This window comes from Pantherophis guttatus, chromosome 5 (genome assembly GCF_059756535.1).
Source record: "Pantherophis guttatus breed Tessera chromosome 5, ASM5975653v1, whole genome shotgun sequence".
Taxonomy (NCBI): domain Eukaryota; kingdom Metazoa; phylum Chordata; class Lepidosauria; order Squamata; family Colubridae; genus Pantherophis; species Pantherophis guttatus.
Genome location: NC_142067.1, coordinates 117,900,742 through 117,923,858, shown reverse-complemented (window position 1 = coordinate 117,923,858; position 23,117 = coordinate 117,900,742). Strand labels below are relative to the sequence as shown.

Below are 23,117 nucleotides of genomic sequence, written 5' to 3'. Positions count from 1 at the left end.
GGGGTTTGCACACGCATGTACGCTTTCGGCATTCGGTCCGGAAAAGTTTAGCCATCACTGTACTACAGTATGTGAATGTGGGGAGACACAGCCCAGCCCATCTGCTGGCATATCAGCTACTTCCATAAAGATGTATTGATAATGACTTATTTTTGGCCAGCAACAAAGCCAAAAAAGTGGCTTCATTCTAGCAGTTTAAAGTTTGATCTAGACCAGTGGTGAAATCTGAACCGGTTTACTACCGGTTCGCTGGCTGTGCATACGCAACAAATGCGAGGTGCGCACATGCAGTGCAGGACAAAAGGAGGCATGCAGTAAGTAGAATAGCGTGCGAGAGGGGGTAATCAGTTGTGGCGCGCAATCTTTATGTTTTACTTTTAAAAGCATTGCCTTTTACTTTTAAAAGCCTCTGACGATCAAGCAACTCAGCTGGGATCGTCAGAGCCTTTTAAAAGCATCTTTTTTACAACCTCTTTGGCCGAAGCGGTAATAGAAAAAATGCTTTTAAAAGTAAAAAAAAAAAAGCCTTTGATGATCGCGCAGCTCAGCTGGGCATGGGGGAGCAGGGTAGGGATTTTTGCTACTGGTTCTCCAAACCACCCGCCGCCATCGCTACCGGATCGGGTGATCCGGTCCGAACCAGGAGCATTTCACCCCTGATCTAGACACGGAAGAAAAAGAAGACTCTTTGATTGGTTTTCAAAAGATGAGTGAACCAGAATGATTCAGCAAGCATTCTTCCATTGTGCCACCCTAGAAGTCTTATTTTGTAAGAGTCCTTCTTACCTTTGACATGACTTCTCCCGTCCTCTAGTAGTGGTACTACTATAGTGTTGTTGACATTCCCTGGTGATCTCACCGCAGTGTAAACCACGGGTACCGACTGCACCACCACAGGAATGCGGTGGACGTGACTCATTTTGTTGGTCTGTAGGTTCATGGGGCTCGAAGGTGGAACCGGGTGGATTATGTGCAAAAATTGTTGCCCTCCAACACCAGAGGCAGATGCCACAAGCGGACCTGGAGTTAATACTGATGGGGCTGATGTTGCCGATGCCACCGAGGTTATTACCGTTGGGGACGAAGCCGGCCGACTAGAAGACGTTGAAGTCGAAGAGGGGGACAACGCAGAGGCTGTGATTGATACTGGTGAAGACGAGGTGGCAAGAGGGGAGGATCGGGCTTTGTTGATGGACAAGTCCACCGGCTCCGTCTGCGTCTGGAAATGATCCGTGCACAAGGCGTCTTCTTCTGGCTCTGCCTTCATGGTGTTCAGCAAGAGGGGCACGGCTTCCATATCTGGGTAGTTGTGAACGTTGGGAGACTACGGAGAGAAAAGAAGGAAAACAGGTCATCCCACTGAACAACCTTCGGAGATTTGGTTACACTGGTCACACATTTGGTCACACTGCCACATCTTACATGGTTTTGCCGACTGAAGATGTGAGCCATTATTGTTCAACTTTGCTGCTTGTCTGTTTCAATAGAAGCTCAGTACACAAGCAACCAGAAATCTTAAGCCATTACTATAGGTAGTCCTCAGCTTATGACCACAACGGAACCCAAAACACCTGTTGGTAAGCAGGACAGTTAAGTAAATTTGGCCCCATTTTATGACCTGTCTTGCCGCAATTGTTAAGTGAGTCACTGCATTTGATAAGTGAGTAACACGATTGTTAAATGAATCTGGCTTTCCCATTAACTTTGCTTGTCAGAAGGTCGCAAAAGGGGATCAGGTGAACCCGGGACCAGGGGTGAAATCCAGCAGGTTCTGACAGGTTCTGGAGAACCGGCTGCGGAAATTTTGAGTAGTTCGGAGAAGTGGCAAATATCACCTCTGGCTGGCCCCCGAGTGGGATGGAAATGGAGATTTTGCAATATCCTTCCCGGTAGGGAAGTATCACCAGTATCAATCACATTTTTTTACCGGTAGTAAAAAAAATTGGATTTCACCACTGCCCAGGACACTGCAACCATCATAAATACATGCCAGTTGCCAAGCATCTGAAGTTTGATCACATGACCCTGGGTTGCTGCAACAGTTGTAAGTGTGAAAAACGGTCATAACTCACTTTTTTCCAGTGGCCTTGTAACTTAGAATGATCACTAAAGGAACTGTTGTAACTCAAGGAGCAGGGTTGAAATGTAAAATTTGTTACTACCGGTTCTGTGGGCATGGCTTGGTGGGGGGGGGGGGTAATGTGACTGGATGGGCGTGAAAAGTTTTTTTAAAAACTTTTTAAACATTTTTTCTAATGCTTTGAAAAGCCTCTGCCGATCAGGCAACTCAGCTGGGATCGTCAGAGACTTTTCAAAGCATTTTCTTAACCACTTCTTCGGCCAAGAGGTTGCAGAAAAAAATGCTTTGAAAAGCCTCTGACGATCGCAGCTGAACCGTCCGATCCTCAGAGGCTTTTTTTTTTTTTTTACTTTTAAAAGCATTTTTTGTCGGAAGAGGTTGTAGAAAAAATGCTTTTAAAAATTAAAAAAAAAACAGCCTCTGATGATCGTGCGGCTCAGCTGGGCATTGCGGGGGGGGGGGGGGGGGCACAGGGATTTTTGCTACCGGTTCTCCGAACCACCCGCCACCATCACTACCGGATCGGGCGATCCGGTCCGAACTGGGAGCATTTCACCCCTGTCAAGGAGTACCTGTAGTTTATTTTTCAGTAAATTTCTTCGCACAGAGAAGTCTCAATTGGTCTGAAATTATTGCAGTCGTAGGAACTATTTTTAAAGCCATGTTATACTTGTTACTCCCCTGTAGGTTTATAGGCCAGGCCTTGTTATCCAGTTCACTAAAATTCTCTGCAGTTCCATTGAATATTAGAGTCCTTTTACTTTCACCCCAATCTGACCAGCATATTGAGGTAGGATCGTTTTGTCCTATTCAGGGTGAGGTCAATTCATTATTCACTATTACAACCATTAAGCATCAACCTAAAGTAGTGATGGCAAACCTTTTTGGCACCAAGTGTCGAAAAGGGAGCACGCATGCTCGTCTGGGCCACGACAAAGAAGGAGTTGCCCACGGGGCATGTGCGCGCCAAAAAATTTACTTCCTTTTTCCGGCGTGTACATGCACGCCGGCTGGCAAGTCTTCCGGTTAATGTCACACATGCGCATGTGATAATCAGCTGGCCAATGCGCATGTTCACGCTGGAAAGACCAGCTCTTCTGGTTTCCCACCCTGTTGCATGCACAAAGCCCAGCTGATCATCACGGGCACAAGCGTGCCAGAAACCCGGAAGAGGAACGGCTGACGCCGCGTGTGCCAGGCGACAAGGGCTCCGTGTGTCACTTCGGGCACGCGTGCCATAGGTTCGCCATCACGAACCTAAGGCAAATGCTTTGCAAGTTGGAAAGAAAGGACTTTGGGGCCGGGTTTTCATGGGAGAAAAATGCGATGAAGGCAGAAATCACATACCACGTATAAATCGTCTGGTCTTGTCCTCTGCACAACCCCAAGCTTACCTCAAAATTTTCAATAAAAAGGACAGACAAGAGATGGAAGGAGATGGGGGGGGGGCTTTAGCTTTCATGCCAGGAATGTAGCAAATTTCATGGCCAAAACCCAAACGTGCTTTTCCAAAAGGCAAGTAGACTTTCTTGGGTTGTTTTTTTTCCCCTTGAAAATCTTTCACTTCTCATCCAGGAAGCTTCTTCGGTTCTGTAGAAGCTTCTTGGATGAGAAGCGAAACGTTTTCAAAGGAAAAAAAAAAACCCCAAAAAGCCAGTTGCCTTTTGAAAAAGCACCTTCGGGACAACCATGATCTGGTTTGACTGAGAATCGCCATAGACAGCTATTGCCTAAGATGCAATGAAGGGAGTTTCTCCAACCTAAATCTTCTCCCTTTTAAGTGTAAATTCTAAATTTTTAATGGATTTTAAAATATGGGTATTTTAAATTGGGTATTAATTCAGCCAAATTTATTTAATTCATTTTATTCGATTTTAAATTTTGTATATTTATGTGTTTTATTTCATGGCTGTGCACCGCCCTGAGTCCTTCGGGAGTAGGGCGGTATAGAAATTCAATAAATAATAATAATAATAAATAATAATAACCCCCAAAATAGGCAGGAAGACAGTAGAGGTGGACCACAGCTTTGGAAGGGAGCTGAAGGTAGTACGATAAAGAAATCCACACATGTGGATTGTACTTTTTATGGAAGTGTGCATTTGCACCAGGGGTGGGTTCTAATTTTTTTTACTACCGGTTCTGTGGGCGTGGCTTATTTTGTGGGTGTGGCTTGGAGGTCATGTGACTGGTGGGCATGGCTAGCTGGTCAGAGTCATTTCTGGAAGGTCCTCGCACTTACAACCAGTCCTGGCACTTACGACCCAACTCATTTGTTTGCTTTTAACACTGATCAGCTGTAGGACGGCCCTTTGAAGCCCCGTGGCAAGAGTTTAAACAGTTTTTTTCCCTCTAGTCATCAGCTGGGACTCAGGAGGCAGCAATAGAGTGGGGGTGGGACCAAATAAAAGGTAAGAATAACATGGGTGGGGGGGCGGGGGGGCGGGGAGGAGAACCGGTTCGGTGACGTCATATCGTCACCACTACCGGCTCGGCCGAACCGGACCGAACCGGGAGGAACCCACCACTGATTTGCACATATATACAGATTCAAATAATTTATGATGTCACACCTCCTGGTTCAGAAAAGTTGGCAGAATATGGTTCTAGACCACAATGGAGGACTGGAAATAAGAGTTTTTAAAAAGGGGGAAATCCATATCCCACCTCCCACATTCTGACACGGAGCTCAGGACCTTCCTTCAACCTCAGCTTCCCAGATGCCCACCAAAAGATCTGGAAACCCAAATCCAATCAACAAATTCCAGATACGTTACATCTTATTTCCTTCGAGTAAAGCAAGGAAGGTATGTACAATGAAAGAATCAAATGCTTCATCAGGACACTTTCCCCATTCGCTAAGAAATCCAGTGGAGAAAAAAATAAAATAAAATAAAGAATGATGATACCTATTTCTTTGCTCCCTGAGTGGAACAAATTGTCAGGAGAAGAAAAGAGCAGGTTTCATAAATTATCATTATTGGGTCAAAAATGGAAGATGAGCACATCAGCTGTATCTGCAACCAGACAGATTTAAGCCCGGCTCCCCAGAGACTGAGCTGCAGTTACTTTTCATGTTGACATATGCTTCTGATGTCCAAATTACTTTGCAGTGCAAATTAGTACTGTCAAACCTGGATATATTACAAATTAAAGGGGAGAAATTTATACTTCCTTTTTGCCTACATCGAAAATAATATCTTAACTTTGAGTATACACATAATTGCATATTACAGAGTTGAAATTTTAATGGGATAAAGCCGAAAGCTGTGAAATGCGGCTGTTTGACCAAAATGATTTAGTGTCTCCATGAATTGGCTTCAATAAATCAAGCTCTTTATGACCCAATGAGATACAATATGATTACTTTCAAAGGAAAGCAGCGATGAAAGGCGGGCAGCTTGCATTCGGCATGATGACATGACGGTCTAAAGGCCTCCTGACGTCCGTATTTTCTGAGAAGGTGATGCTTCCACTTGCCTGGGATCTAGCCAGGGGTGAAATCCAGCAGGTTCTGACAGGTTCTGGAGAACTGGTAGCAGAAATTTTGAGTAGTTCGGAGAACCGGCAAATACCACCTCTGGCTGGCCGCAGAATGGGTTGGGAATGGAGATTTTGCAATATTCTTCCCCTGGGTTGGGATGGGAATGGAGATTTTGCAGTATCCTTCCCCTGCCACGCCCATCAAGCCACGCCCACCAAGCCATACCATGCCCACCAAGCCACGCCTACAGAACCAATAGTAAAAAAAATTGGATTTCACCACTGGATCTAGCCCATCATGAGAAAAACATATAACAGATAGCATTTAGCAATAGCATTTAGACTTATGTACCGCTTCACAATGCTTTCCAGCCCTCTCTAAGATAATCAAGGTTGCTTTTCTCCTTGATTAGTTTCCATCCATTGTTTCTTGTCTAATTTCAGAATGGGGTACATCTCCCATGGGAATGGATTAGAAATTCCAGTGATTTACTCTTTTGAGAGGTCATGTGGGTAGCAACTAACAGAAATATATATATTTTTCTGCTGGTTACCAAATCCTGCTCCCAAATGTAGTTGGCAACAGTCTTGCTCTGTTGTCTGTTTAGTTTATCCGCTTGCTTTTTATGGTAGGATCTTACACAGCAAAATGGTCAAACTTTTCATTAGTGGTTTTCACTAATTCAAAGCATCCTGAAATCAAAATGCCCTGGTTAAGTCCAACTGGAATGGAAAATAGACAATATCACGATCATAAGAGTTAGGCTTCAGGCTTTCAGAATGTTACAAATGCAACATATCCCAATCGAAAGAATTGAGCGGATTTAAAATAACCATTTCAAATTCAGAATAGCAATAGCACTTAGACTTATATACCGCTTCACAGTGCTTTTACAGACTCTCTAAGCGGTTTAAAGAGTCAGCATATTGCCTCCAACAATCTGGCTCCTCATTTTACAAACAGGATGGAAGGCTGGGTCAACCTTGAGATAGTCAGGATCGAACTGCTGACAGTGGGTAGAATTAATCTGCAATAATGCATTCTAACCACTGGGAAGGAAGGAAGGAAGGAAGGAAGGAAGGAAGGAAGGAAGGAAGGAAGGAAGGAAGGAAGGAAGGAAGGAAGAGCAATAGCAATAGCACTTAGACTTAGATACCACTTCACAGTGCTTTACAGCCCTCTCTAAGAGTCAGCATATTGCCCCCAACAATCTGGGTCCTCATTTGACCCACTTCAGAAGGATGGAAGGCTGAGTCAACTTTGAGCCTGGTGAGATTCAAACTGCCAAATTGCAGTCAGCTGGCAGTCAGCGGAAGTAGCCTTCAGTACTGCACTCTAACCGCTGCGCCACCGTGGCTCTTAAATATAGTTTTTTGCATGGCTTAAATTGAGCTGATGTATCTGGTAGACACTCTGCCAAGCCCCCCACCCAATTTGGCACGCCAACCTTGCAGTGATACGAGCAGTGTCTGCTCAAACCTCAGCTGCAGCCCAGACAGTGGAGCCCGCTCACAGCAGGAGCAACGAGGACGTTCAGAAATTCCTATTCCAGCATCCAGAAGCCATATGTCTCTACGCTAAGTCTTAAATCAGCCATCCAATAAAAGAAAGCCTGCACTTCAATGTGACTTGTATGATTTATTAGCTAATTATAAATTGGATTTGTCTCCTCGGCACATGCTACTTGTACATAACCGTAGAGGACTAAGTCAAGGATCCTCTAATCTGCTATTGTCTGCTAAATTAGCACATTTTTTAAAATATATATATATATATAAAGAATGCCAGTTTGCTGATGCTTCTTGGTGCATTTGGAAAATTATTATTATTTGTTCTTGGGTCATTTCCATCTGAATTGCTGTTGCTAATGACCTTGGCTTTGATGATTGGCCTCCATAAATGTTCTCCTTCCAAGTGCCGTCCGTGGTCTCATCCTTCTGTGAGCTTAAGAGCCAAGAAGAAATGTCCAAGGAGAGTCTGAAGAATTGGATAAGAAGGGGGATCATCCAAGCATCCAAGAAAGATGATCCAGGGAGAAGACAGGAGAAGCAAGAAGATATGATTTTCTATCACGAGCAAGCAAGGCATTATACGGTTTCAACCCCACAGCCAAGAAACTTCGTTTTGCAAACAGGTCCTTAAGTGGCTGGCAATTAAATTCAAACTGACACTTTAATACAGTGTCATTCTCTAAGAAAGGAAGTTGCCATTTTAATCCCTTCCAGACTGTAGTTTTATCAACTAATGTTTCAGTGGATTAATTGACAGGATAATTTAAGCCATCAAGGGCAGCTTTAAATTAGAGAAGTGAAAGACAATGGCAACTTAATTTATTGAAGCTATTATGGTGTTGTGTTTTTATAACACAGATAATTTTTCTATAATAAATAAGTGATGGCTTCTCTTTGTACTGAAATAATAAATTTATCTCACTCTGAAGTCAACGCCTTAACCGAAAGAAAAAAGAAAAAAAATGCTAGTACTATAAGGTTTTGGTAAGATGCAAAAATATGTAAATTGCAACCCTTCTTGAAACTTGTTGTATCTACATATAGTGGTATGTCGGTGCTTGTCATTAATTGGTTCCAGGAAACGAGATGGGTACCAAAAATGAATACCAAACATTTTTTCCCCATAAGGAATAATGTACTGTATTTTTCGGAGTATAAGACGCACCAAAGTATAAGATGCACCTTAGCTTTTGGAGAGGAAAATAAGAAAAAAGCTGATTGGCAGGTGGATCGGCCTCCTGGAATTCCCCCAATCAGCTGTTCCCAGAGGTGAATTTTAGCAACAGGTTCCTGTTGGGAACTCTGTGCCTTGCTATTTTTTGCCTTTTTTTCTGCCTTTGAAACTTCTGAAACTCTGTTTCAGAAAAAACTTTTTTTCCCGCCTCTGAAAGCCTTCGAAACAGAGCTTCAGGAAAAAAAGCCTCTGAAGCTCTGTTTGGGGGCTTCTTTTCTGAAGCTCTGTTTGGGGCCCTCTTTTCTGAAGCTTCGTTTCTGATGCTTTTTTCAGCCTCTGAAACAGGGGTGAAATGCTCCCGGTTTGGACCGGCTCAGGTGAGTAGGTAGCGATGGCGGTGGGCAGTTTGGAGAACCGGTAGCAAAAATCCCTGGCCCCGCCCCCCATGCCCAGCTGAACCACGCGATCATCAGAGGCTTTTTTTCATTACATGCCTCTGACGAGCTAAACTCTGACAATCCCAGCTGAGTTGCCTGCCAATCAGGCAACTCAGCTGGGATCGTCAGAGGCATTTAAAAGAAAAAAGGTTTTTTTTCTTTTAAATGGCTCTGACGATCCCAGCTGAGTTGCCTGATCAGCAGAGGGTTTTTTAAAAACCCTCTGACGATCAGGCAACTCAGCTGGGATCGTCAGAGCCTTTTGAAAGCATTTTTTAACATGGTTTTACATGTAAAAAATGGTTTTAAAAGTAAAAAAAAAATGGCCACGCCCACCCAGTCACATTACCCCTCCACACACCAAGCCACACGCACAGAACCGGTAGTAACAAATTTTAGATTTCACCACTACTCTGAAACCTCCGTTTGAGAAGCTGGGCAGGGCTACATTTGGAGTATAGGATGCACCCAGATTTTTACCCTCTTTCTTGGGGGGGAAAAGGTGCGTCTTATACTCTGAAAAATACGGTAAGTAAACGAGGCAACCAACAACCACAAGTTCTAACTTGTGTGCTGAGTATGAAACCAATGACAAGTATTAGGACAAAATTTCATTTCAAAGTGTGTTGAGTACCAAATTCAATGAGTTTCAAAGCAGTCAAGTACTGAGGAACCAGTATATGCTGTCAATTCTGCTTTAAGTCCTAGAGTTCCTTATACAATACAGAAAGATGCACAGGTTTGAATGAACTTTAATTGATTAACCATCTGTTCATAACCAATTAATTAATATTTTTTGTAGAGAAATCTCAAAGCTGTTACATAAAAATCCGCCTCATACTCAGTTCTGACTTTCAAGAACCATAAATCTTACATTTACAAGTACCTAGAATCATAATCTATACAGTATTGTCGATTGGACATTTATTGATGAAACACTCAAAGTGTAACTACCAATTCCGTTCGTTCCCATGGCACATAATGACAGTCACAGAGGGATATATTTGTCACTGCAATCAAGACAGCGACCTCTCCCTCTTTCTCTCGTCTTCCAGAGACCTGGAATAGAACTTCTGAAGGATGCCAAGCCTCTTGAACAGCTCCTACATCAATGTGACAACAGTCCTGTCAGCTGGTCTTCTTGGAAGCCATCTTGAAATTCGTGTGAAGTTCAATAAGACTCCTGGACTGAAAGATTATGAGTGACAACTAGATTTTTATCATAATAGGAATTGTTCCTGGATGAACCTCACCGACAAAATTACTAACTGTGATCAAGGAATCAGAAGGCCCACCAGACGGTTTCTGGGAAGTTGTCATCATTAATCTAAAAGACAGGTGCTTCATTCGTCTTCCAGCAAGCATCCACTCTTCTAGTCTTGACATCCCAGGAATGATACCCTTACCCAGTGGTGGGATTCAAATAATTTAACAACCGGTTCTCTGCCCTAATGACCAGCTGGGTGGGAGTGGCCATGGTGGGCGTGTGGCCAGGGTGTGTGACAGGCAGCAAACTGAGTTATTTTAGTAAATTAAGTTTTGTGCAGACTTTGTGTGTGCTGAATTCTTTGGGGTCTTTACCTGGGCAGAACAGTGACAGACCTTCCATAAGCTGGAGGTTTTGCACACACACGTGTCCCTGAGAGTTACATTCATCTCAATTCCATTACAGGTAGCCCTCTATTTACAAAAGTTCATTTAGTGACCGTTCAAAGTTACAACGGCACTGAAAAATGTGACTTATGACTGTTTTTCAGAGTTACAACCTTTGCAGCAACCCCATGATCATGCGATCAAAATTCAGATGCTTAGCAACTGGTTTGTATTTCTTTTTTAAAAAAATTTGATTTATATGCCGCCCTTCTCCGGAGACTCAGGGCGGCTTACAATGCGTTAAGCAATATTTATGACCGTTGCTGTGACTCAAGGTTATGTGGTCACGTTTTGTGACCTTCTGACTTGCAAAGTCAACGGGGAAGCCAGATTCCCATACCAATCAGGTTACTAACTTAACCAACTGCAGTGATTCGCTTAAAAAACGTGGCAAGAAAGGTCGTAAAATGGGGCAAAACTCACTTCACATATATTTCACTTAACAACAGAAATTTTGGGCTCAGTTGTGGACGTAAGTCAAATAGTACTTCAGTGGCAGGTTGCCCCTGGTTCACACCGGTTCTATAGTAAAACCGGCGGGAGGCTCCGCCCACCGACCCCGACATCATCAAAACGCTTCTGCACATGCGCAGAAGCTTCTGCGCTTGCGTGCGGCCCTACTGCGAACCAGTAGTAAAGGTAAGTAGAACCCACACCTGGAGTACTTGTATATATGCAAAGAGTCTCTTCCAGAACAAAGATAAATCAGCTAAACTGCTTATGTTTGTGAGCATATTTGGTGAGAATGGAAGCTTGGAGGTCGAGGTTCTTCCCAATCCTAACGGACAACAAATAGGCCTATTTGACCTGTGTTCAAATCTATCTCATCCCCAATAGCAATAGTACTTAGACTTATATACCGCTTTACAATGCTTTACAGCCCTCTCTAAGTGGTTTACAGAGCCAGCCTATTGCCCCCAACAATCTGGGTCCTCATTTTACCCACCTCGGAAGGATGGAAGGCTGAATCAACCTTGAGCCGGGTGAGATTTGAACTGCCAAATTGCAGGCAGCCCGCAGGCAGCAGAAGTAGCCTGCAGTATTGCACTCTAACCACTGCGCCACCGCGGCTCATTCCCAGAATCAGGTGACAATGGAGACCAAGCAAAGATGCATCCCCGTAAAAATAGAAGATTCATGCAACGGATATAAAAATGTAACACCTAATGTGCCCAGATGCATTCTCTAGATTTTTATCAGCACAGGGATATCAAAGATCATTACAGACTTGAAACAACAGCATGGATAGCACCTGGCACTGAAAATTGGCAACGGTGGGGTTGCTAGACAAATGAGGATACTGCTACACAAAAGGTTCTCTCGCTGGTGACTACCCAATTGTTCTCAAGAGAGAGACTGAGATTGTACTTGTTTTGTGGGTTCACTCAGGTATTCATACATCTGGGCCTGAAGATCAGCCAGATGTTCCTATCTAGAGAAGCCCTTCACAGACACTGCCCTTGTCTCTGTTCCCTTCCACATGCATGTACCCTCATGGCTAATAGAAAGAAAAATCAATCCTTGAGAGATGTGGCTATTGTTAAACTTACTTGAGAATTTAGGACATCTGAAGAATTCCCAAGTAGGCTTAGCAATAGCCACCAATTTTCTCTATTGGAGAATAAACTCTAAAACTGGACCTAAGAGAATATTCTGTCCTGATGCTTAATGGGCCGCCATTGGTTGTGTCGAGTTAAGACTATCTGAAGTGCTGAGACATGAGAACAGACCTGTTCTGAAGGACTTTCCCAAATCCTCAGCATCACACATGCCTCACGTAGGAGTTCCTCTGAGAGCCACGTTCTCAGGGTGGAGATGTCAGTTATGTCAACACCCAACAACCACTCAGCTACAAAGCCATGAAGCGAAGAGCAACGAAATGGGTGAAAGCTGGAGAGAATGGGTAGCAGCAGCTATAGGCGCATGCTATGACTATGGATGTTTTAATTTAATTTCTATAAGCCATCATGATTCTGTTTGGATTTAGCAACAGAGAAAGTCAAATCAATACCTTGGTATAAGTAGTAGAGGGTATTGTGGCCTGTTGGCCGCTGGCCCCTCCAGCAGCCGAATCAAATGAGGAGGAGGCGTTGGAGTCAGAGTCAGCATCAAGGCAACCTGAGAGCTCTGAGGGGGAAGAGGGAATGGAGCTGACACACAGAGAGAGACAGAACTTGGGCCATCTGTCTGCCATCAGATGGAGAGTCAACAGCCCCCAGGTCCAGAGGTGGCTGATGAGGAAGAGGAGGAACAGCTGGGTCCAGTGCCTGACATGCAGATGTGCAGAAGAGAGGAGAGGAGAGCAGTGGAAATCTGTGGGCTGATCCTTGGGACGGAAGAGCCACCTCCCTTCTCCGGAGACTCAGGGTGGCTTACAGTGCGTTAAGCAATAGCCTTCATACTTTTGTATATTTATACAAAGTCAGCTTATTGCCCCCACAAACTGGGTCCTCAATTTACCTACCTTAGAAAGGATGGAAGGCTGCGTCAACCTTGAGCCTGGGGAGATTCGAACTTGCAATAATTGCAGACAGCTGAATGTTAAATTACAGTGCTCTATCTGTTGAGTTATCCAGAGATTTTTAGTGGGATAAGTTCAAATACACATTTTTTCCAGGAAATCACACTTGGATCACAATCTTCAGGGGTTGAGCATGAACACAGCGGCCATTTCAGTGGGTCCACCATGCAACTACAGCAAAAGGCACTGAGCCTCAGATATTAGTTCTGTTTTCACGGAAGACCTGGTGAAATACCCGATAGAATGAAATGTAAATGAAAAGTTCATACAAGATCCATGAAATGTAATATGTTTATGGCTAGAAAAGTATGCATTTAGACAACACCCAGAGCATCTGATTGGTTGATTGATTGATTGATTGATTGAATTTATATTGCCGCCTATTCACCCATGGCGACTCAAGGCGGCTTACAGAATAAAAGACCACATTTAAAACAATAAAAACTAACAAAAAAATCAAATAAATTGATATAGTACCAGAGGTGGGTTTCAGCAGGTTCTGACCAGTTCTGGAGAACCAATAGCGGAAATTTTGAGTAGTTTGGAGAACCGGTAGTAAAAATTCTGACTGGCCCCGCCCCCATCTATTCTCTGCCTCCCAAGTCCCAGCTGATCGGGAGGAAATGGAGATTTTACAGTAACCTTCCCCTGCCATGCCCACCAAGCCACGCCCACAGAGCCGGTAGTAAAAAATTTTGAAACCCACCACTGTATAGTACAATCTAACAAAATCACCACCCCCCACCTCCCATCCCCTGCCCCGGCAACAGCAGATCACACGAGCCATTTAATGGTCTCCCTCCCACTCTGGGTTCCCCAGGCCCGCTGGCAGAACCAGGTTTTTAATGCCTTCCGGAAGAGGATTAGAGTGGGGGCCGTTCTAACCTCTGGGGAAATGATGTTCCAGAGAGAGGGAGCCACCACGGAGAAGGCCCTTCGTCTGGATCCCACCAGGTGTATCTCCCTCGGGGATGGGACCCCCAGCCTTCCTTGCCTCCCTGCTCTGATGGGTCTTTCAGGAAATACGTTAATAAATCCAGCAATGGCTTTTTTTTTTTCCCACTTAAGGCCATTTTGGTTTTTGGAAAACTTAGCCAAGCAATGCAATATAAACATTTATGCAGAAGAATATGCAGCTTCCCTCTTGGCCAGCTCTAACAGCATAACAGCAACTTTGCAGGATGATTCATTTCTTTTTATCCCTACCAAAAGGAATGGACATGTTTACTCTGCAGGAGGAAAAAAAACAGAACTATTTTTCCCAGATAAATTGGGTGTCCATGCAACTAGCGCCTTGCTTTCCAGATCACGGGGAAGCTGCCTTGTAAATGGTTACACAAACAGCATGGAGATGCTTTCATAATTCCTCTGCCTACACATTAATGCTTGTAAACATGCCGCTTTTAACAGCTAATGAAACAAGCAGACTGGCGAGAGGACCTGACATGATTCAACCAAAATACGCCAGCAATCCTGACTCAAGGATCTTTCGGTATATCTATCAGCGTATTGATTTGTTTGGCTGATTTATTAACTATATTTGTAGCCTTCCTTTTCCTGGGAGACTTTCTTCATTTTATTTCTGTAGGTTGTTGCTGAGACGGAAGGTCATCCAGTGAGCTCTGCAGCTTCGCCAGAGCACATCCTACACCTTAACCACAACATATTCCCAACTCTGAGTATGTTTGTGAACAGGAAACATTTACATATGCCTCTGACAAGCAGGGACTCTATAGCCATAAACCGTAGTGGGGGCAGTGGTTAGAATGTAGTATTGCAGGCTAATTCTGCTGACTGCCGGCTGCCAGCAGTTTGGCAGTTTGAGGCAAGATTACAGATTAACAGAGTTGGAAGGGACCTTGTAGGTCATCTAGTCCAACCCCCTGCCCAAGCAGGAGACCCTACACTACAGTATTCCTGACAAATGGCAGTCCAATCTCTTCTTGAAAGCCTCCAGTGATGAAGCTCCCACAACTTCCGAAGACAAGCTGTTCCATTGGTTGATTGTTCCCACGGTCAGAAAATTTCTCCTTATTTCCAACTTGAATCTCTCTTGTTCAGTTTCCATCCATTATTCCTTCTCTGACCTTTAGGTGCTTTGGAAAATAGCTTGACCCCTTCCTCTCTATGGCAGCCCCTCAAATGTTGGAACACTGCTATCATGTCTCCCCTGGTCCTTCTCTTCACTAGACTCACCAGCTCAAGGTTGACTCAGCCTTCCATCCTTCCGAGGTCGGTAAAATGAAGACCCAGATTATAGGGGGCAATATGCTGCCTCTGTAAACCGCTTAGAGAGGGCTGTAAAGCACTATGAAGTGATATATAAGTCTAAGTGCTAAGTGCTATTGCTATAAAGACTCTGAGGCCAGTGGTGAGTAAGCATCTGGAGGTACTTAAATCAACCTCACCAATGAGCAAAGAGGGTTTGATTCATACAGATGGCCACCATTGGCCCACATAAAATCCACTAAACTGTCTAAATTTTCTATGTTCATTGTTTGCATTATTTTTGCTGTAAGCTGCCCAGAGTCCCTTGGGAATTGGGCGGCATAGAAATGCGATAAATTAAATTAAATTAAATTTTAAAAGAGCTATGATCCCTGCATTGAAACATTGTCGACTTAAACTGCCTTGTTCCCCTGATTTTCACTGAACCTCGGATGTTATTTTGTGAATAAATATGATTGCCCTGTAAAGGGTAATCTGGGAGCTTTGGAGGTAAAATGGAAAACTTGAGTGGTTCATCTGGTTTGCTTAGAGTTCTTCAGTTTGCGACTGAAATTGATGATGATGATGTGTGTGTGTGTGTGTAAGCGCGTGCATGCGTGCGATGGCTCAGTGGTCAAAGACACTACCTTGTCAACTGGAAAGCTGACAGCCCAATGCTGCACAATGGGGTGAGCTCCCATTACTTGCCCCAGATCCTGCCAGCTTAGAAGTTTGAAAGCATGCAAATGCAAGTAGATAAATAGGTACCACTTCGGTGGGAAGATAACAGCATTTTCATGCGCCTTTGGTATATAGTCATGCCGGCCATATGATCAAAGAAAAGGCTTCATGCAATGCTGCTTCCCTCAACTAAGAAATGGAGATGAGATTGTCCCCTAGAGGCAGACACAACTGGATAGGTGAAACTTTTATCTTTATCTTTACCCTTAAGTTTGCAGATATGACCTCCTCCTTCGTACCCTTCCAGTGCACTGGACTAAAGGTTTATTGGTCCTAGATCAAGACTCATGGAAACCAAGGCCTCATCACAGCAGGAGGTCCACGAAATGGCCACCCAGGATTTTCAAAAACCCAATGATTTTGATTATTGCTTGCCGTAAATCTCCCAAGGATTAAAAGTCCTGTGCTTTTTCTTTCCTGTTATAAATCTACTGCTTTAAGCCTCATCATTCTGTCCTTCGATGAATTGGACACAAATGCATCATCTTGTTCTGAGCAGCCTTTGGCGCTGAAAGCTTTTGGGTCTTCTTGGCAAGGAATCAGGAGTAGGGGAGCCTCGTTACCCTCTCTGGTCAGACGCTACGTTTATTCCAGAGAGCATAAAAAAACCCTGAATCTGGCTAAAAGGGAGCAAAATGATGAATAGGAAAAATGGGATTGATCTCCTGTTGTTGTCAACTCTGGATCTGTAGGTTTAAGCAAAGTTATATTTCACAGAGAAGAATGTTTTTGAGCATTGGCTGGCTTTCTTTTTATATATACAGAATTTTTTTGCTGTATTGAAAAAAAAAGCATATTGTCTAAACACTGGTACTTCTAATTCACAAGGACTGATTCTACAAGAGATTATTTATTCTAGAAATGTTCAATGCCATGAACATTTGCTGATTGTATAACGAAGCCAATTTTGCTTCCAATTCACATCCAACTGAGTCACACATATCTCAGCCACAGCTCCACTGACATTTTAGCTTGATCTTCTACATCTCCAGCAACCTCAGTGCAGGCAGCCTACATACTTTGAGACAGTTCATGGGTCACCAAAGTTCTACTGATTTGACAGGTTGTTTGTAGGGACCAATGAGTTCTTCTTGGTCAAGGTCAAAGGTTCCCTCTACATCCTCCACAGATATGTTCATATACCAGCAGGGAGTTGCAATGCATCTCAACTCAAAAAACCATCCCCCTCAATCTGCTCTATGAAATGAGACGCTCACTCAGGTTCTTTCCACCTCCTCAAAGCAGACTCAGAGAAGCTCTGACAATACTGCAAACAATGTCAGGTTGCAGATACTCTAGCTATGGTATCAGAAGTCTACTTATTGTTTTAGGTCCCAAAGGGACAATTTATTGTATCTCCACCAGTTTAATCAGATAAAAGTTATTTTAAAAATGTCATTATGCAGATTTTGAGATGCCATAGTCAGATTTGTTATCAAAAGGAAAAGAATTCAGCTGTGAAGAAAACTGTATCTTTCTCTGTGAATGTCATATTGGCCATACGTGCTGTGGTGGGTTCCTCCCGGTTCGGTCCAGTTTGGCCGAGCCGGTAGTGGTGACGATATGACGTCACCGAACCGGTTCTTCCCCCCCGCCCTCCCCCCCCACCCACATTATTCTTACCTTTTATTTGGTCCCACCCTCAATCTATTGCTGCCTCCTGAGTCCCAGCTGATCAATAGAGGGAAAAAAACTGTTTAAACTCTTGCCGCGGGGCTTCAAAGGGCCGTCCTGATCAGTGTTAAAAGCTGATCAGTGTTAAAAGCAAACAAATGAGTCGGGTCGTAAGTGCGAGGACTGGTCGTAAGTGCGAGGACCTTCCAGAAATGACTCTGACCAGCTAGCCACGCCCACCTAGTCACATGACCTCCAAGCCACACCCACAAAATAACACCCACGCCCACATTTTTTTACCAGTAGTAAAAAAAAATTAGAACCCACCCCTGCATACGTGTGTGTGTACAGTATGTGTGTGCACGTATGCATGTGTCTGTGAACTAATTGGCCTAGTTCAGCACTTCTAGACTTCAAAGGAGTGAAATATCTAACCTTGATCGAAAGGATGGTTTATGGAAATGTAATTCCCTTGGGTGGGAACTTTTTGCCACATTCAATGGTCAATATGGTCTATGTCAGTGGTGGGATTCAAAAAAATTTACTACCGGTTCTGTGGGCGTGGCTTGGTGGGCATGGTAGGGGAAGGATACTGTAAAAATCTCCATTCCCTCCCTACTCCAGGGGAAGGTTACTGAAAAATCCCCATTTCCTCCCGATCAGCTGGGAGGCAGAGAATAAATGGGGGCGGCGCGAGTCAGAGGTGGTATTTACCGGTTCTCCAAAGTAGTCAAAATTTCCGTTACCGGTTCTCCAGAACTGGTCAGAACTTGCTGAATACCACCTCTGGTGCACGCAGCCTGTTGTGAGTAGGCTATGGCCTGCTAGTGGCCCGTGGCCTGTGGCCCACAGGTTGGGAATCCCTGATCTAGTTTGAGTAATGAAACATCTGCAACAAAACAACTAAGCTCAGAGACTGCCAACGTATTCTGTGTTTATCTATAGGAAGGGAAACTGGTGAAAAAAATGTCTTACCCCAAATCCATAAAACATGAGAGATGTCTAGACATATAATTAATGTTGGTGCAATATTTAAAACAAAGAAAAAAAATGTTTAGGAACGTGGCAGATTGTAGTTAAAATTATACTTTACATTTATTTTTATTTTTTAATTTATTTACAGTGTTTTATATGATTTCAATGATGGTATGCCGTATTTACAAAACTAAGTAATTTAGAAAGAGATATATTTGACAGGGCTTTTTTTTTTTTCCTAAGCACTCGAAATTCTTTGGTAAGGAAAATTAAAGTTCCACACTCTTTAAATTATTCAAATTAAGCAAATATGCACATTTTATCATGCATAATTTACTCCGATTTTGCTAACCGCTAAAAAGGAAGGCCACTGTTAAAAATGTCCCAACTGCTCCATTCCAGCCTCAACGGGCTTCTGAAAGTTTAGCAAGCATCCATCACTCGTTAAATTATATCTGAAAGCTAGAAAATAGCTTGAAAAACCGAATTTAACAGGGGGGAAAAAATCAATATTTTTCCAGATTTTAAGTCTTCAGCTAACACCAACCCATTGCATTATAGAATCGAGGCAGACATTACAAACCTTATGTCAATTTGAACAATATGGAAGACCAACTGCTGGTGTAGCCAATATATCTCAGAAATCGTATGTTCTGGGTCCTGAATTAACGAATTTTGGATTCTTGTGAAAAGAGCCAGGCAGAGAAACTTGATGGCAAAAGTTATATTTCTTATCTACTCCTAGGCCACAGGTATCAAACTCAAGGCCCGGGGGCCAGATCCGGACTGCGGAGTGCTTAAATCTGGCCCACGTGGCCACCCTGGAAACAGCAAAGGACCAGACCATGGTGCCTTTTCCAGCAAAAACGGAGCTTGGGAGGGCCTTGTGAGCTCCGTTTTCGCTGGCAGAGGGATGCAGGAGGCCTTTGCAGCCGAAAATGGAGCTCGGAAGCCCGTTTTTGCTGGCAGAGGGTTGCAGGAGGCCATTGCAGCTGAAAACGGAGCTCGGAAGCCCGTTTTTGCTGGCAGAGCACTCGGGCCACCACAAACGCCCCCGACATAAATGACGTCGAGCTGGCCATGCCCAACCTGGCCATGCCCCCCCCCCAGGTCAAACACAACCCTGATGCGGCCCTCAATAAAATGAAGTTTGACACCCCCAGTCCTAGGCCATATATGAGAAGTCTCTGAAGAGATATGAGCAGGCCCTTTACTATGATGTGCAAGAGAAGAAAACTTGAAGGCCTGAGGACAATGGACAGAAAAGGGAAGAGAAAGAAGAAGAAGGTACGGACAGAAATGAGTGAAAGATGTCAGGAACTATGAGTGGTCTGTCCCTGGGGTCATATGAAGGTTTCAGCTCAGTAGTTGTTGCATATTCCAAGAAACTCATTCTCTCTCCTCTCCCTCTCTCTTTTCTCTCTCCTTCAGTCTCTCCCCACCTCCTCCAATGTGCATGAGATCAACCTAAGCATTTTATGCAGCTTGTTTGATAGCACTAGAAGGTTTTCCAGCAAAGTGTTATCAATTTGCTCTGACCTCAATGAAAGATCGCTCCTGGCCCAGCTCCAGTAAAACCTTCTGAACCCTTCCTGACTCCAACACACCAAGGTGCCAAGCTGGAAAGGTTTCCCTTTCCAACCCCTTCTGCCTGCAGGTATGTAAAACAGACTTCCATCCAGCCCACCGTTTGCTCTGTTGTCATCTCTGGAAACTTACTGAAGCTTATCAGCGGAATTTATGCTGTTGCTAGATGAGAAATTGCCGCAACATTGCTGTTAACAGTATTCCTTTGTAAAGCAATCATGTCAGTTTTTAAATTAGAATAAACCTCCACTGCAAGCACGATTTTTATTTTTCAATTTCTCCATTGATCAAAGGTAAGGTATATTTTTTTTTTCCTTTCCCTCCCTCAAAAAGCCTGGTCTCTTGTCTTCCAGGATTCCTTATATAAAATAAAAGCATTATTCCATTTTCCCAAAGATCTTTGAAATGCAGCACAGATTAACTGAAATAATCAATACCCATTTAAGTTTGTTAAAAAGAAACGGCTACATTTAGTAATTCGGTTTGCCTTGCAGCTGGAAAGATTAGGCCTTTCAAATTTAGTGTATCCCCTAGAAAACTCAAAGCAGAAATTCAGAGGTTATAGGGATGAATTTAACTGATGTCCACAGAAAACAAACTAGTTTTCTAAAATATGCATTATAGCCACTCTATGCTTAGGAAGGATATAAGGATTTAAACAAACTTGGAATTTTCTGTGGATATTTAAGCATTCTTTAAAATGAGTACATTTGCAACCATCTGATAAAATTTGGAACCTCTGGAGACAAAATACAGCTTTCTTCCAAATCATCATGAAGGAAACAAGCTCGGATCAATTAGTTGTTGATTAACACTGGGAGATAGATGTCAAGTTATATTTGATTGACTTATGTCATATGCGTACTTTGCATGTACTGTGTCTCTCAGTGTTAATTAGTATGGCATTCACATTACTTTAGGGTAAAATTCACTCTGCAGAAGCATCAAACCTGAGAGTTAATATCACATAAAAGGATAATATATGAACTGAACCTTTTTTTAAGCAATATTTATCTCTTTTGTCCATAGGTGTAAGATTAAACCAACATACATTTATGAATCTTGTGAATCTCTGGGGCTCACAAGTCCATATAAAAACTTATCTTCTGTCTGTGGTTTTGAAAGCAATTGCATCGGTTTTAAAAGCCATCTTTGGAAACTGTCTATTAATTGCTTTAATGAAATTAGATGCCTTCAAACTGACAGCACTGGAAACACCAGGTGAGTGCCTTCAATATGTATATATGTTTTCTGAGGTTTTCACGGGTGTTTGTATGTCGGTCTTTGGTTATTCGGGTTTTCTCCCGCGTAAAATTGAAAGTGTCTTGGCGATGTTTCAATGAAGTCTCATTCATCATCTTCATCCTAGAAGCACAAAGCCGAAAACACCAGCCTGAAGATGACGAATGAGACTTCGTAGAAACATCGCCAAGACACTTCCAATTTTATGCGGGAGAAAACCCGAATAACCAAAGACCTACACACACACACACACACACACACACACACACACACACACACACATAAATGAAACTGTAGCTTTATAAGCTGCAAGAATTCAAAATAAACAGCAAAAAAGCAAGACAAAGTTTTGGCTTCAGAAGTTTTAAATCGATTAAAGCAGGTGTGTCAAACTCAAGGCCCGAGGCCCAGATCCAGGCCACAAGGTGCTTAGATCCGGCCTGCAGGGTGCTTAGATCTGGCCTGCGGGGCTGCCCTGGAAACAGCGAAGGACCGGCCTGCAGTGAAAACGGAGCTCAGGAAGGCCGCATGTGGCCGGCTCAAGCTCCATTTTGGCTGGCAGACGGTTGCAGGAGTCCGTCGCAGCTGAAAATGGAGCTCGGGAGCCTGTTTTTGTTGGCAGAGCCCTCAGGTCTCCACAGGCGCCTCTGACATGAGTGACGTTGAGACGGCCATGCCCACCCTGGCCACACCCACCCCAGCCCCCCAAGGTCAAACACAACCCTGATGCGGCCCTCAATGAAATCAAGTTTGACACCCCTGGATTAAAGGGTCAGGAAAAAAAGTTGGAATACGTTGATTTTGAATGTTAAGGCTTTGAAATTAATTTTAAAGATTAGATATATTTTGTGGGAAAGAACAATTATTTTCAATATTGGAGACATAACAAGAAAAGCAACTTACAGTGGCATTTAGAGAGACTGTTGAGGAATGGCAATGGGACTTTGAATCAACAATGTCAGCTATGCTGTGTATTTTTATAAGCACCCTGTTCCCAGAAGAAGCTGTTCCACCAGAACATGTTGTTACAGAAAAAGATTTCCAACAAAACTTATCTGACATGATTATGGAGAACTATGTGAATGACAATTTATCACTGGATATAGCGTTAGCAATAGCAATAGCACAGACTTATATAGCACTTTATAGAGCTTTACAGCCCTCTCTAAGTGGCTTACAGAGTCAGCATATTGCCCCCAATAATCTGGGTCCTCATTTCACTCACCTTGGAAGGATGAAAGGATGAGTCAACCTTGAGCTGATCAGGATCAAACTCCAGGCTGTGGGCAGAGTTTGCCTGCAATACTGCATTCTAACCACTGTGCCACCAGGGAACGTATACAAAATCAGATATACAAAACATATTCAGAAAAATTCCCTTTTTACAACTCTGTAATCCCTTAATTCAGGATAGAATCTACATGGAGTTGAGCGTTTACTGGCCAGATTCCCTTACTGATGCCATGTGGCGTTCACAGCATTTTTTTTTTCTTTGCACTCTAGGAAAGAAACATCTGCCACTACCTAAAATTGAATTCTCAACCTTCAGAGTGGGAGGTGAGCATTTTCATCATGCCGCTCATACAAAAGATCTGCGAATGAGGATCTAAAGAACAAAATACAAATGCCAGTTCCAGAGAATAATTGGAATAATTTCTTCCTGCTGAACTTACAAAAGGACTTGTTTAAGGTTTGAAGAAATTCAAGAGCAGGAATAATCACCATTTGAAAGGATTAAAGAGCAAGATTGTTTTATGTAAAAAAAGAAGGAACATAACATTGACTTATTTGATCAGGGTTAAAATGGATATATTGTTATTGGGGGGGGTTGTCTTTCTGAATTTGCTGACATCTGCACTGGAAAAGACAATTATTGGTTTTATTTCAAGT

The 23,117-nt window shown here is 43.3% G+C and overlaps 1 protein-coding gene across 1 annotated transcript in view; it reads right to left on the bottom strand.

Annotated features, from left to right (window-relative positions):
• Nucleotides 1–23,117, bottom strand: part of KLF12 (KLF transcription factor 12) — a 262,112-nt gene that overhangs the window by 129,314 nt on the left and 109,681 nt on the right. The window contains exon 3 of the mRNA XM_087895517.1: nucleotides 787–1,324. Within this exon, the coding sequence (XP_087751643.1) occupies nucleotides 787–1,324 (538 nt within the window). The remainder of the gene's footprint in view (nucleotides 1–786; nucleotides 1,325–23,117) is intronic.